General features: G+C 42.1%; 1 protein-coding gene across 1 annotated transcript in view; it reads right to left on the reverse strand.

Moving 5' to 3' along the window:
* Positions 1-4619, reverse strand: part of LOC131271449 (uncharacterized) — a 41931-nt gene extending 37312 nt beyond the window's left edge. Inside the window, exon 1 of the mRNA XM_058272882.1 lies at positions 4470-4619. Within this exon, the coding sequence (XP_058128865.1) occupies positions 4470-4619 (150 nt within the window). The remainder of the gene's footprint in view (positions 1-4469) is intronic.
* Between the last annotated feature and the right edge of the window lie 11678 nt (positions 4620-16297).

Genomic DNA, 16297 nt, shown 5'->3' on the forward strand with positions numbered 1-16297 from the left:
GAACGAGAACTCTTCTCGCCTTCTAGAACGTTACTCACTGTAGGTGACTTTGGTTCAGAATTTATGCCTTGGAAGATAATAAAGAATGTTTGGACGCTACCGGCAGGGAGCCAACCGTGTATCATATTGAAAATGATTAATTTCCGTCCCATATATTATTGCAGATGACATAACAGCTTTGTTAGGTTTAGCTGAAAGCACGATGTCGGTCATAATATTGTACCATAATTTATACCGTCAAGTTCAATGTTTAACCTTGAAGTGGTTTTTGCATCAATTTTTCCTTTTCTAACGATTTTTAAGAATAAATTATACTACTTTTTGTAACGTTCTAATATCGAGATAACGCGAAGTGGCGAACCACACTTTATTTTATCAACCACAAAGTAGTTTTTTACTCTTGATTGCTGGAAGTTATTAATATGTTCTGATTTTTTTTTCCGTAAATTGAACAGTTTTGATTTGAATTTACAACCGACTAGTTTAGCTTTGGTTTTGTTATTTCTATGTCACCACATATTTTAGAAAAATAATTTAAACCTATGACATCATTTTGCAACATGATTGTTTTTAAAAAAATTAAAGAGAAGCGAGAGAGAGTAAGTATAATAACTCAGCAGGGTATTATGGTGAAAAGATTAAAAAACATAGCTCAATAACAAATGCAAATTGGAAACATAACAGCTTGAGTGTCATTGTGACAGTTACACCAGCACGATAACGGTTTTCGATTTAAGGACAAATTGTGGGTAGAGACAAACAGCGTGGGATATGGATTCGGAAAGGCAAAAGCATCGGAAAAGACACCCGCTCCAAAGCACTGCGAATTCAGCCAAGTACGCCACAACATCATCCAGAGTTCGTCCAGAGTTAGCGGACGGGTTTATTTGCTGCATCCGTAAATGTATGCGTCCCGGTGGCAAACGAACGGAACGGGTAGGCAACGATTATTACACCGACACTGTTTTGCTTTTATTGCTGACGTTCTTGACGCTAACTTGTGCCTTTTTGTTTTTTTCCCGCACCCGACGACCGGGTTGAAAAGCTCGATGGCACAACTTTTCCTTCCCACTTTCTTATTTGTCTCTATCCCGTTTTTGTGTTTCGCCCCTGACAAGTGATGTGATTGTTTTTCGACGCTTTTCTCTGCCTCGAAAAAGAGTTGTGTTCCCCTGCAGCAGGAAAAGGGAGAACCACGGGCGTCACTCGTTTGCACATTTTTAAGCTTTCCATGGGATAATAGTGGAGCATTTCCCGAGGCCTCTCGAAAGCGCGCGATAGACCGGGCAAAAGAAGTGCGAAGTCAAGCGTCAGGCGTGACAACAAATGACAAATAATTTTCAATCGCGCCCAAGGCCATCGTTGTCGTGCCATCGTGAGATTCGCTTCTTGTGGATGTGCTGAGATTTTATTTTCAGTTTCAACGAGTCGCTTTTCTCTACAGCATCCTCTAGATATTTGTTAATTAACATATTATTTTTCACATGTTTTGATGGTTTCTTTGTTGGAATGAATAATGATTGGATGTAGTTAAGCCACGAGAAGAAATGAAGCAATAAGCAAGTTATTTTATTTTGTACATATTTGACCTAATTTTTAACAAACTTATTATGTCTTTTTGAAAGATCATTCATTTAACCTAAACACCTTACAATCTGAATATATCTCATCTCATAAAATGGATTCAAATACGGTGAAATGAAAATCGATTTTTACTACCCGCCATGTAGACCGTTTTGGTAGACAAATGTTATCTTCCTGCCATTCTACATTCAGTCACATGATCCGATGCCTTTTTTTAGAACAGGAGCAGTTCTCTTTTCTCCATTTACTCAACGCAACCTTCCGTCTACAAGTAAATGTGGGAGAACGGTCCAAACCGTTGGGGGAGAAAGACAAACTGCCTCATTAGGATAAACGACAGAAGTAATAGCCTGAATCGTGGAACTGCTCCTCAAAGACTCGTTGGTTATCATTCCTCTAGAAAGGATAGACATTTGCTGCTTCTTCACAATAAAGTAGAGATGGTGATGGCAAACTTTTCCCGTGCCGGTAGGTTTGAATAGTTGGAAATGATGAAAGGCATCATTTTTCGGAGCTATTGCAAAATAGTCCATTCTCTGGACGACGCAAGTTGACAAAGTAGACAATCCATTTGAATACGTCGAACGCAACAAGAGCCCCAATCAGGGACAGACTCTAAAGTATATCATCAAATAGTTCTCCAGATGCCAGACATGAGGAACTATTTGCCCCGGTAGCAACTAGGATGATCCTGCGCTCGTCAGTACGGGACTATTTTTAGCAAATGGCATCCACACCAACTCCCTTTCTTCCATAAAGTGCTAGTGAACTTTTACTCCCACAACGGATACTACTGTCACGTGGTGGCCTGAAGCTACGCACATGCCGCTCCCAAAGGGCAAAGATGTACCGTGAGAGAACACTTGTGTAGGTATCAACCGAACGTCAAACCGATCGAATCTCGTACACATATGCGCCACTTTGGGATCCAAGCTTTTCGGACTGGCAGAGACTGATTGTCGCAGACTTTCCGGAGCCATTTTCGTGGTGAGATTTTTGCACCAAATATTGAACACCCACACTGGTTTGTTTCAGTGTGCTACCAACTGGATTGTGTGCACACGTTGATCGCATTGAAAGTAAATAAAAATATAACTAAATAAAACGGGATGGACTTTTACACTTGTGATTGTGTAAAAGAATATGTCAATGCACGGATCGACTAGAAAACGAAAAAATAAAATCTTAAAAGTAATCTAATTTTATTCAAAATATATAAATAAAACAAATAGTGAAATGAAATAAATGATTAGATAGAAGGTCTTTCAAAGAAAAACAGTCCAGGACAAACAACATTCCTCAATACGCAAGAGGAATACAAATGTTTTAGGTTTTTTTTTCAAAAGCATAAAGGGTTATCATCATTTTGGTTTTTCCCCAATCATCTGAAAATATAATAATATCCTGCGGGAGTAATAATTCACTTTTGTCACACATCATCACTGTGTTATTGTTCACGGATTAGGATCACAGGGGGTGAAGAGTGGAACTCCAAATGCAAAAAGAAAAAACTTGTCCACAGTACATGCAAAGTCCCAGTCCGAAACTATCCAACAAATCCTTTGTGCGCGCTTCCTCCTCAACGCCCGGGCAGCATTTTCCGAGCAAACCCACACATTTTTTCCCACCCTTGGGAGGGTGAGCCGATGTATACAAATGGCAAATATTTACCCAACGTGATTTTTCCCTCGAACCAGCCGTTATCCAACCCGTAAGCCGTCCATCAAACAGTCCTCCTCCGCGCGGCTTGTTGTTGCTTTTATGCGACCGAGGGCGGATGTTATCCGATGCAGAACTTGCTTCGCTATCGAGCAAAACGAACCAAACACACAAACACACACACACACAATTTCCCAACCCCACTCCGGTTGGATGGGTGGGCGATTGGTGAGCAGCGTAATGATTTGCTCCCGTGGAAAATGGATCACTCCAAGCGTTCACCGTTGACGGCGTGGGAAGCAGTGCGTCGTGTTTATATCGAGGCTGAATCTCTCCGTCTCTCTCTCTTGAGGGCGAGTTGATCGAAAGCTGTTTTCCAACCTCCTTGACGCCACACCTTTGCATTTTTCCCCCCGCAAAAGAGTTCGCACTAGTTTTTTCTCTCAGGCTTCTCACGTTACAGCGGGCTTCACAGGAAGTGCGAGGGTGGAAACTATTTTTACACTTCCCGTCCGACCCGATGCGACCACGGAGCAGTCGTTTTGAATGGCTTCTGGGAATTCGATTCCGGATCCAGCGGCACCATCATTGCCTGTGGTCGGGTTATCTTTTCTTACTCAAACCCGATAGCTGTAAGCGACGTGAGTGAGAAATTGATTTATCAACAAGCGTCAATCTGATCAAACTGGTCCGCGTTGGAAGGGGAAAGTGGAAAGTTGGTAGGGAAAGGGTAAAACTTATTTATCCTGCAACAACTGATTCCTTCCATTTTTCAAAAAACTTTACTATATCACCAGCATACTTTTAACAACTTTATCACTGCATGAAAGTCTTATAAATTGAAGTCAGCATGAAGCATTAATATTTGTACTTGTAACGGAGTGTAACGAGATGTAACGCTTCAACTATCCAACAACACTCAATAGCCAGAAAGTAAAACTCCGTTTGGAATATATAAGTGCTACCGAAAGTTCCACATTTACATGCCTAAAAAGACCCAGTCTTTGCTTAAAATTTGTTAACTTACAAACACATTAGCAGTTTTACTGAAATTTGTGTTTTGCTTTTCATCAATAGTAGGTATGTTAGTAACTGAACACCCAAAGAATAGTACAACTATCTTTATAAGTTTCCCAATAGTTGTAAATAGTTGTAAATATTTTTCCGGTTCGAAAACTTTCCTGGAAAAGAGCGTCATATGAAAACAAAACCAAAGTAGTACTTACGATTTTCGTGTGCAGCGCCGACAACTCCCGTTCCGTCACGCGCCGATTCGCGGCCTCCCGACGACGCTGCCGGAACTGGCTGTACTTGTGGGCAATAAGGGCGCCCGGCATTGTCAGGGCCTCCAGGGGTGACTTCCGGCCAAACGGCATGTCTACTAAATGGAAATGTAGCCGTATCGTCCTCGGACGTCCCGGATGTTTCGCTGTCTGTTGTTTGACCCAAACGTATAGCCAAATTCACCGGGTCGGGTCAGTACCCTATCTGCTGCGTAACGGCTGTGCGACTGAGGTATTGGTTTTATTCGTTTCCAAGACGCACATACACTCCGGAAGCACTGGATTCTATTAACAGTCCTGATTTATCGTCAGGACCGATCATGATTCACACATTCGACTTTTTCCCAAACGGAATGATGCTTACACGATCTGCTAAAGCATCATCATCTTTAAACGGTTATACAACATACACACACGCACATATGAGAATTTTTTCCGATTTCTTGATTTGTTTTCACAATTTTTACCCACCGATTCACGCACTGATGTAGCACCGGGGACTAAATTTAATTCTTGTTATTTAAATTCTTTTTAACACATTTATACCTATGGAATATCGTGCTGCAAACAGTACACATTTATTAATACAGTAAACATAAGAACAAAATAAAAAAAGCATTCAACTTGAGCCATCAAATTGAAAAGAGTAAAGTATCTCCTCAAGAATAATCATCAAAATATTACTTTAGCTGTGATAAACTTTTTCCATGTACTATAAATATATTTTATTGTTTATTACTGGTAAAAAATTAGGTATACGCTTAAAGATTGTGGTCTTCTTGTTATAAAAAGGAACTCATTCTATTAGTACGAGAGTGCTTTTAAGACACTGTTTTATCATTTTATCGATCACATGTGAATACCAACGACCGAAAATCATCGATACAACCTTCCCACTTGCAAAACACAACTGTTTCCGCGTACCTTTACTATAGTAACTCCCATGGTACGAACGACGAAAACTGGAAACCCCTCCGCGGGTGTTTTTGGGCAACTGCTGGGAAGGAAAACATGAGTACGCAAAAGCACTGCGTACGTTTTCCAAAAGTCCTCCAGCATAAATCGTAAAATCACGACCCTCAGGGGTCACATTAACCAGAACATCGGAATTGGTTGCTGGACGCTTCACTCCCTGGACATTGGAGGGGGGGAAATAAATGCAAAGAAAAACAGGCCGGTGGGTTTATTCCCGGTAGGTTGCTGAATGTCGAGTCGTTTCCCGCTGTTTCGTGGAGTGTCTTATCTACAAACGATCGCAAACAATCGCGTGTACGCAGCGAGATGCGTATTTATGGCGTTCCAACCGTCCCTTCGCACCACAACCACATCATCAAAAAGTTATCGTACTGGTTTTTGGTAGAATTTATGCTAACCGCTACGATTGAGGGTCTTTCGATGTTGCTGGTAATGGTACTGTAATGTATCAATCGAATCCCATGGTACGATAGCATGTTTCATTTTAGTGAGAACTAAGACCGATACAGCAAAGGATTCAATAAAATCGAAGTAACCCATGTTAAGCCACAACATTTGGTTGTTCTCGGTAGCAGAAAACGCAATTGCGACAAAAGAAGAGAAGTCACCAATGACAAATGTTTGTATTACCCAACGTAAAGCTTTGCTTTAGAAAAACAACAGACCGATTCGTTTTTCATTCTGGTAACTGGCCTACGGAACTTTATCAAATGTGTGTTATATTATAATTTGTTCAGAAAAAAACAGCTTGATCTTCATCATAGAATTGAATTTTATGAGTAATAAACAGCTTGATCTTCATCATAGAATTTGTTAAAACAGCACGAAACAAATAAAGAAAATATAAACGTGATTTTATTGATAAAGTGCATGTACTGGGCAGGTTAAAAATGATTAATTTCGCAGTGGGATTAGAAAACAAAGTCAATCTTATTTTTGTTTTACTATCATACTCATGTTTTCAAAAATCAACCGAGTTGTAAGTTGAAAAGTTAAGAACAGAATAACAAATTTCATTAAATTCTTAATTAAAATAGCTGATATTTTACTTATTACCGAAAAAAGTATTTAGCAAAATATATTCCAAATTATATTTTCTGGAACTATTTAAAACAAGATATGAGGTATATAACTCGATTTTTCGTGTGAGTTAAGATATTAGTTATACGATTGTTAGTTAAAACCGTTATGCTATATTTTAACCGCTGTACATGGTTTCCAATAGCGTTTCGGTACACCAAACACTTATTTTACGTAAGCGACAAGTGCTTTTGATCAGTATGTAGATAACATGAAACTATAACATATCCTTTTTTCGCACGATCGCGGCATTAAAAGTCAATATATCACACATGCTAAACCAGGGTAATCCTTGATCTTTCCCGAGCGCCGCTTGACATCCTACACGCTCCCATGTGCTATCATGACGCATAAATTCATGTACCGTGAGACTTTTCACCCACACACTCACACGCACCCACATCTGTTACCCTCACCTGTGCAGAGCAAAAAAGGCCACACCGCACCAGGCGCCTCCATCGGGTCGCAATCCTGTGGAAAAATCAACATTGGTCGATTGCCGCCTGACACCTGCGACGCGATGCGATGGTGCCGCGATATCTCCATGCCGTCCTTCGAACATCGTCCATCCGTGTGGCACCGCGTTCGCCAAATGCCAACCTCGAGGGTAGATGTGGATTAATAGGTATGGTATTTCTTTTACTGCCATTTCCCACACGGCGGCCATCGTTCAAGGAGATTCGACGGTAGGGAAAATTCACCTTCAAGTGGCACGTGGGTTTCCTCTGGGCGTGCCAAATCACGACGTAGGGCGGTGTCAACTGGAAGCGGTGTACACCGCGTGGTACTATTTGTGTTGAATATGTATAGTGACAAATAGGGTCGGGGACATTTAAGAGAAAGGAAAATTGATGACGATGCGGAAATGATCGAAATAATAATAATGCTAAGCTTACTCTTAGGAGAAGTGAAATGTAATTTCGTGAATTTTACTGCAGAGTATCAAGGTATTTTAGAAATTTGCACAATTTTATTATTAAAGTGGTAAAAAAGGCGTCCCAAAATCCCTCTTACAAAAAGTATAATATTTCCTGAACTACTTATGTGTTCGCACTGTACCATCTCACCTACCTTGGTTGACCCCGCTGTGCACATGATTCAACGTTTCCCGACGACACTAAAAATCCTAACCACTCCGGTACTTGGATTGGCCCGCACGACAATCCACTCCGATGCAAATCAGATCTGGTGCCAATAAAATATCAACCCCCTCCCTATATGTGCACCCTTCGGGTGCCGAAACAAATCCCCACCGGGACCGGGATCGAGTACCGGCGATACCGATGACGGGCAGAAACCAGCAGCCTTTCACCTCCACGGGACGCTCACGATGACCCGCGCAAAGGAAAACGGATCGAACGGCGAGGGGAAAAACAAAAATGCTCGAATTTCATTATGTAAAGTGACTGCACAGCCGTGCGCCCGGGCCGGCTCTAGTCATCGTCGTTGTGGTCGTTGTAAGGATTCCTATTTCATATTTCGTATTGATAAAACATCGATCCCCTGGATGGCGTCGTGGATGGTGGGGTTAGTTTTCACCGTGTGGCTCTCGTGCGATAGCAGCTCCGAGTCAATATCGATACCGTTCAAGGTGATCGATGGAAGTAACCAAGGGGTTTTGGTTGGTAACTCTGATTACAGATAAGCTAGCCTTATGAGTGTAATCCTGCACTAGATTCCAACCAAAATAAAGAAATTAAGTATTTATATTAATCTTTTTTTATTACCAAACCGGTGAAGAATGTTTTAAATAATAAAAAGAACATGGCACATGACGTGTGAAAAGCTGTTTTAGATCAACAAAGTAAAAAAGAAGTACACATAAGCCATTTATGAGATATAAAAATATACTCCAACAAACAAAGCTGAAAGACTCAACGAATTTGTAAACTAAAACAAATGTCTTGACAAAAACAATAACCAATTTAATGATTGATACACGAAAAGCAACAAACCCTGCCCTTTAATTGACTTTCCATCTTTAAGTCCCCGAGTCTCGAGTGGCAAGGTGACACTTCTTGCGTTCACATGACTCACGACGTTCGCCAGACTGCGGCACCTCATTTGGAAGTCTAATTTACCCTGAGGCCCTTGAGGCCGAACTCGACCACCCCAAGCGGCACCGGATCGTAGGCCGTCCATTTGCAAATTAGTCCGGCCAAAATCGGACATCACGGTAAACACCGTGCGCGCTTGTATTGCCCCCAAAAATAGCCACCTACGACGAATTTCCACAGGTCGCGTTAAGGACAAAACGGAAACCTGATCCGTTACAGGATGTCGAATGATTTGAGACACGTTCGGGGTTGGGCGGGGCTTCGGAACCGTCGTGTCCGGCGAAGTGTTACAGATTTGTAGCGAATTAAGGGCGATCGGACGTAGAACCTGCCGGGGGTAAACCTGTTCCGGGAAGATGCCGACTGATGTAGCGGAAATTGGATCAGCGGTGTGTGTTGCAGTAATTAAGTAATAGGGACGCATCTTGATCTAGGCTCCAAAACGTGAACGGTTCTCCGATGTTTTTCATAGGTTTCTTGGTAGCTTAGGGCTTCAGAAATGAGTGAAGTAGGACTAGAGTAGTAATTAATTTAAGCATAATAGTGGATTGGTACCACAAAATATAAAGGTTTATGCAAATTTTAAAGTAAACAAGTGTTAGTTTAGCGAAAATGTTCAAAGGCATGAAAATAACCAAATACCGAGATGAAAACCAAAAATTTTGTTTGTTCTCCTACTATCTTTTAAAACCAAAACTTACAAAATGTGAATATTTCCAAGAATGACATAATATTTCCAAGAATAACATGTCCAACAATTATAATAGATTGTAGAATAATTCAACGCAAAAAATTTATAATATTTAAGTTTAGTTTTTCACAGTTAGATCTTCAACAATATTTGTTGTTCGACATGACTTTCAATTGCGTTGAATTAAACTTGTCTTTACTTTTGGTTTATAGTATTTTTTATCTTGCTAAATAATTCAACAGAGACATGCATCCCATACTTTAAAGATTTTTAGAATGTTTTTGCTTCTTTGCGTAACTACTATCTTTTGGTCATGTCTACTCGTTAAGAGTTTGCTAGACATTTTCTCTTTATGTAGGTGGATAGTCAGTCCTCTCGTACAGGGGACGGTTCGGTCTCGGTTGGAATTCAAACCCCCGCCGCCATCATTTTCAGAATGTTTCGGGAAAATAACTTATGAATAAGCAATATAATATATTTTTCATCAATTTGTAAATAATGTTTGAAAATTACTGCTCATTTTGATGATTGGCAAAATACATATTGCAGAAAAATTCTCATTTTCCATGAAAGACGCAAGGCCAGTGTTTAATTTACTTAAAGACACTCCATAACTCAAACCATATTCAACTGAGCGGGTGAAAAATGAGATAAATTTTATCCAACATTTAACTTTATCCTCTTTCCTCCGAATAAATAGAAGCAAACATAATTGAAATCAAGGGAAAAAAGTCATGAATCAGAAAACCGTTTCTGCGTAAACCAGAGGGAGTCTAGAAGGGGGTCGCAACAACAGGTTCTCGTTTCTTTTGTCTTCTCTCTTTCCTCGAGCACAAAAAAGCTTTGCATAATATGGCAAAAGAAATAGCAACTCTACATTCCACATCTTTGACGGATGATGGGGAGAAAAAACCACTGCTCTTCGCCACCGAGATTCTAAATGGAGAAACACTCACTACCGAAGCTGCCACAGCAAGACAGCAAACAGTAACTATCTACCTACTCAACCAGACGGTCCCCGACTGTGGAGGATTTTCAAGGAGGCAAAAACGTTTCCTCTCAAGCACAAGGACACGGCTTAGGCCGCCATTCTAGCGCGACTGTTTCTTCGAGCAGATTGTTCTCTTTGCTTAAAACACACCAAGTTGTGGAGATGGGTTTGAGGGAAAGTATAAATCGAGCCCCCCAACGATGGCCTCCCCTCGTTCCCTGCACATCGTGAAATTCATTGGTTTGGACGTGAACACGGTAAAACGCTTCGACAGCTTCCGGCGAACGAAGGCAAATCTGTAGGCTCAGATTTGTGTAGATTTATCTGCGATTCAGCATTAACCATTAGCAATAGTCAATTCGTCTGCTTGGTTTCGTTCGTTTTTGTCCACTTTTGCGCTGCTTTTATCTCAACATGTTTTTTTCTTTCCGAAACTGTAAGTTGTTTCTAACGAACCTTCAAATTCCATATTTCTTTGTGGTCCACTCGCATCGCCCAGCACTAGACACATACTTGCCCTTTGTTCCGTTCACTTGAACCACCAAATTTTCGTTGTCACACATCTTTCCCTCTATACCGAGCAAAAGCACATCCGGAATGTCCGGACACTAACCTTCACGCAAATTTACCGAAAACTTCGAGCCTTTGAAGGAGACGTAACATTCTAGTGACCGATTCGCTGGAAGGGCCCGAATGCCTCATCTCAAGAGCTTTCCATACACAAGACCGAGGATACACTTTCGTTCCGTCAATTTCACGAATTTTCCTTTGAACGACCTTCGGATTGGATTAGGACACATTGTACCGAAAGAAAACTCCCGAAAGACGTGTGTGATTTCCTGTAAAATTTTCCTATTACTGACAAGTGTAATTGGACACGGGCACATCTCTCGAATACATTCGGATGCTGGCTGTAGCTTTTCTTTTCAAATATGTTCACACATCGCAAATCCGCTGTTTAACTTTTTCAACAAACTTTCGTGATTTTCGCCACATGATAAACAATGTACTGCTTTTAGCCTACTACTTTAGCGTTTTTCGTTCGATCCTTCCGAACCGATTGCTGCTTCCGCCCTTCGCTTCTATCTGGGAAAACTTTGTGGGCGAAAAAAATGTGAAAAACAAACCATCGAACGCACTGCGCGTTTTTCTGTCGGTGACGCTCGCCAGTGGGGGAGATTTTTGCACGATTTTCCCACGCTTCGGGGCGAACGAGATTTGGACCCCTGCCCAAGTTCACTGCATTTCGACACGTTTGCACAACAACGGCACACGAAAACACTCACACGGAAACTGGCGGTACACATATCAACACAGCACCGACGCCGAAGCCTTGGGGCCGGAGTCTGCCAACCGAGAATCCCCGGGCCATCGCCTGAAAAGGCTCGTGCGGAAAATTTCGCACCGTCCACCGACGTCGGACGGTTGCGGAACGAGTTTTACTGCAGTTTTCTGGTGCGTAACCAGATGCACATCTGGTGTTACTGTTGAGTCCGAGGTAAGTAAACTAAATGGGAGCAAACAGGACAATCACCCACCAAAAAACCAGGCGGCAGTTTGCAGGTTGCAGGTTGAGCTTGGAGGCGACAGTACAGTTAACGGAAGCGAAATTGACACCGATGATCCTCACCGAGGGAACACACTGCGTACACTGAGGCCAGCTAGACGTTGGGCCGTTCCGCGGAGTTTCCATCGCCAGCGGCGCGGACTCTCTTTCTCTGGAAAACGTTCCTCGATATGTGGAAGTTGGCAACGTTTCTCACCCTCTATATCTCGATAGTAACCAGGATCCCATTTTCTCTTTTATGCGGGTAGTACATCTCGTTGGGAGGTTTACATTTTCAGTGGGCTACTACTATGATTCTTCTCTCTTTTGTAAGCCCCAACTGGTTGGTCGAAGGGAACTCACGACTCCTGGATACTCACGGCGCGTGAAGTACTAGAGCTACACATAGAAGCCTTACCAGAACCAGGAGATTCCGTGCATCCTCCGTTGATACAAGTGTTCTCGATACTCATTGTGATGTGTTAGTGTACACATGATTCTTACCACAAACTCAAATACACATACACTCACACAATGGTGAGTAGAAATCGACGTGCGAAAACACTGCTCTCGCCACGTGATTGAAATTCGGTGGAAGGCGCTTTCAAGACTCATTTCCCGGCGGCCAGCGATTGGAAAACCACACCGTCTGCCATCAGCTCTCCATGACGACAGGAACGATTGTTTTTTGTTGTCCGTACTGGACGAAAGAGAGTATGCGAGAGGCAATCTGGCAAATGAGAGTGAAAGAAATCGCTCAGTATTTAGTGTCATACACAAGCAATAATCCCGAACACCGAATGGACCGCAGTCCGTTGACGCGTCGGAATAAATGTAAACCGATCGGCTTTTATGCTGCTCTTTTACTGTTGGTTTCGATAAACGGCATGAATAGTTGATTGTCTGCCCCGGGCCATGCATTATTGTTTGTCCTTTCCTTCTGCGGATGATTCATGCGAGGAATAATGCAGAACCTTCCGAAGCTTTGAGGAAACTGAATTCATTCCTTTACGACAAGCACGTGTACGGTACGGTTAAAAGTTACCGCACCGAACCGAAACCACCCAACGAAGGTCTCACAGCGCCATGCACCCGCTAACACATGCAAACCCAACCAATACAACCTTGTACACCCTCACTGTTTCCGCCAGAATCCCGTCCCCTCAGGATCGCGTGGCGATTGGGCACGTTTTGGCACGGCATAAAATTATGCTGAGAGTCTCAACCTCCGGCCACCAGCTGCAGCAGCACCAAACTATGACGTCAGCAGCGATGAATGATAGGTTTTTCATTTGTGTTGTTTTTCCTTGCTGCGCCATCACACCCCCACGAGTCTCACGAAACCGAATCGCGAAGCTGTTGAATCATCGGGTTGAGGTTGTATTAGGCGGAACGGAAAGGTTAACCGACACCTTGTTAAAGCTAACCACGAGCTCGAAGGTATTTTTAGATCACCAAATTAAAAATTAAAGCTATCTTTAATAATATTCAATTTAAAATAATCTTTTCATTTTTTCCAAAAAATATTGCTAGCAATATATCTGACAAATATTAAGAAAAACCATCTACGTGACTAATTTGACGAGAGTTTGACCTTAAGAAGCTTCCGGGAATCTCGGGAATATTAATTTTCCTTCAAGAGACATGCTTTTGCATTAATGGGAAAACGCTTTTCCCAGAGATGAAAAATAGTGGTGGGTAAATAATTTTAAAATTAATCTGGAAACCTTTCGAAAGTTTTCTAATAAGAAGCTCGTTTAAGAAAATTAATTTTACAAATTTCTCTGCAGGAAAAATTCCACTCCCGAGTGAAACTAGAACCCAAGAATTTTCCTTTTTTTTGTTGTGCCACAAGCTTATGTCCACGAATCATCTCCGTGTCCGGAGAGCGGACAATAGAGATACTTTCCAGCGGTAACGAGAGTCTAAAAATAGTTTGCATACAGTTTGCATCGTTTGTCGTGTCCTTTTTTTTCTTCTTTGTTCTCTTTTGTCTCCTTTCCCTTGTTGGAAAGCTTCTACTCGCTAAAATTCATAGAAAAATGCGCTCCCGTCGCCATGATCTCCGTCCAGTTGATGCTGGCAGCTCGTTAACCTGCTTTATTATAGCTACCTGCCTAGCTTGCCGTCCGTTTTAGTTCTTCCACTTTGATTGCTACATTATTCAGCGGTAGGGGAACTGTTGACTGTTCTCCAATACTATGACAGTTGATTATAGGGGGAGCTTTTTTCCCCACCGAACGCGGCCAGTTTGCTTCCCCTGGTCGACGTTTATTTTATGCTGACAAGCAGGGGATTAATGACTACATAATGATTGTTCAGCATCGAACCGGGGACACGGTGGGCAGATTTTATTCGCAAGCAAATAAATACCCCAGCGAAGACGGGAATGTTCCATCTTTTGCCCGGAATTCCTCTGATGGAGGCGCCCGGTGCTTCACGATCGAGAAACACCCACTCGAGACGAATTGTTCCCGACTATTCCGGCCAATCCGACCGTCTTAAATTACACAAGTTCGAATTGTTTCCTTTTTGCCGTGGCACTCCGGTACGAAACAATCTCATTATGACGAAGTAATTAAGATATTTATAAGTCGGAAGGGACAAATATAGCACGGCAGTAATTAATTTCTTAACCGACCACGCAGACGTACGCCGGTGGGCATTTTTCATCTGCAGTGCACTTAGAGACGAAAGCAACCAATTAGCACAAATATATATAAATATATGGGGCATTAAATCTGCTTTCATACGCGTTTACTTGGAACTGGTTTGCAAAGGCGGAAAAGCGGCTTTTTTCTCCTTCTTCTCCGTACCGACAAACGTATGTGCATTAACGTTAAATTCCCTGGCCTCAGATGTTAGTGATTGCAGGGTCGCCAGGGAAGGCACCCGGTTGCCAATTATGTTGGCACGGTAATTAATTAACAAGAAATGGCGGGAATGGTGGAATCGGCGTGGTAAAAGAATAATTCACACGTTGCGCTAATTGATACGTGATCCGTGATTTTTGTGCTCGTAAACATATGATCTGTGAATTCAGTAGGCGTTGATGTACTAAAATAATATGACGTATAATAAATTTCCAAAAGTTTTTAATATAAAACGAAAAAATAGTTCATAATAAGTGATTGGTCCGAAATAAAGAACAGAAGTGTGTTTTTATTCCATCCTCGATTGCAGTATACAACATTGTTGGAGGGAAGTGGATTCGACTGCATTTCAACACTTTGACCTTCCAGTTACCGAGTCGAACCGGGCCACACTTGGCAGTGGTCGGTGTGGTGTCCTGCGTTCTGCAGAATTCCAATAGAATTGAAATATTATCTGCATCAACTTCACACCTGCTCGCTGACACGTTTCGGCACAGGCCACATGGTACACGGAGCACGCAGGACATTTGCAGGGAAGTGTGCAGTGCCGTCGCCAAGCTGATGGCTTATTTTGCTGACGTAAGTTCAAAACCGTTGCGGAAGAATATGGCTGAAAAAGTATAATTTTTTTTGCGGTTTTTCACAATATTCGAGATGTCAATAATTTAGATGATCTTATTAAAGCCTCCTCCCAAGTATCTTAACTCTTGGAAACTCTTAATAAGTCCAACCTCAATTTCCCATATAAGCTACGAAACTCTTCCACCTGCCAGAAGATAAACCTCGCTCGTTCTCGAAGCCTTCTGGCCAAACATGGTCCGAACATCGGCGCATCTGCTGCTGACGTCGTACTCATCGGACCGCATTGATGCACCGGAGGCACGCGTTCACCACACTCACGTTTCCGTTGCAGTGCCGGTGTGGTTTCGCATTGTGACGTCTTTAGTCGGGCCGCAAAATCGACCCTTGAGTTTCCCCCGCACAATCGTCCGTCGTTCCGGCAGCGCCACGCAAGCGAGCGTTGGCGAGCCCTAGTTTATCGTGAACTTCATCAGCCAATCGAGAGTGAGAGAGGAAAAAAGGCTCGCCACGACCAGGCCAAGCTGGTTTCTAATGGATACCGCGCCGAACCTTCGTCGTTCTTGTTTCATCGTCATTGAGGTGTTTGAATGCTATGGAGGAAAACATGGGGCAAATTTGGAAGTTGCAGATAATGTAGTTTTCTTCTAAATGAAGCCGTTGTTTCGGCTTGTGTTGCCTGATATTTTGAACTTTATTTTCTTTATGTCATTATTCGAAAAAAATCTTCGTTTGTTCATGCATAACACAAACAAGGATGATTCTACTTAGTTATACATCGAATGCTTCAAATTACTTATCATATTGAAAAAAGGCTAAAAGGGGTACAAAGCAGCAATTCCATTCCAGCAGGTTGGATTATGTTTTGCACATGTTTTTGAAATCAATGTTTCTTTCAATTTAACACTTTTTCTATCCAATTTTATCATAATACATATGTAGGAAAAAGTGTGGATGAAGAAAACACAAACGGTTGGTT

The sequence above is a fragment of the Anopheles coustani genome, chromosome 3 (genome assembly GCF_943734705.1).
Source record: "Anopheles coustani chromosome 3, idAnoCousDA_361_x.2, whole genome shotgun sequence".
NCBI classification, from domain to species: domain Eukaryota; kingdom Metazoa; phylum Arthropoda; class Insecta; order Diptera; family Culicidae; genus Anopheles; species Anopheles coustani.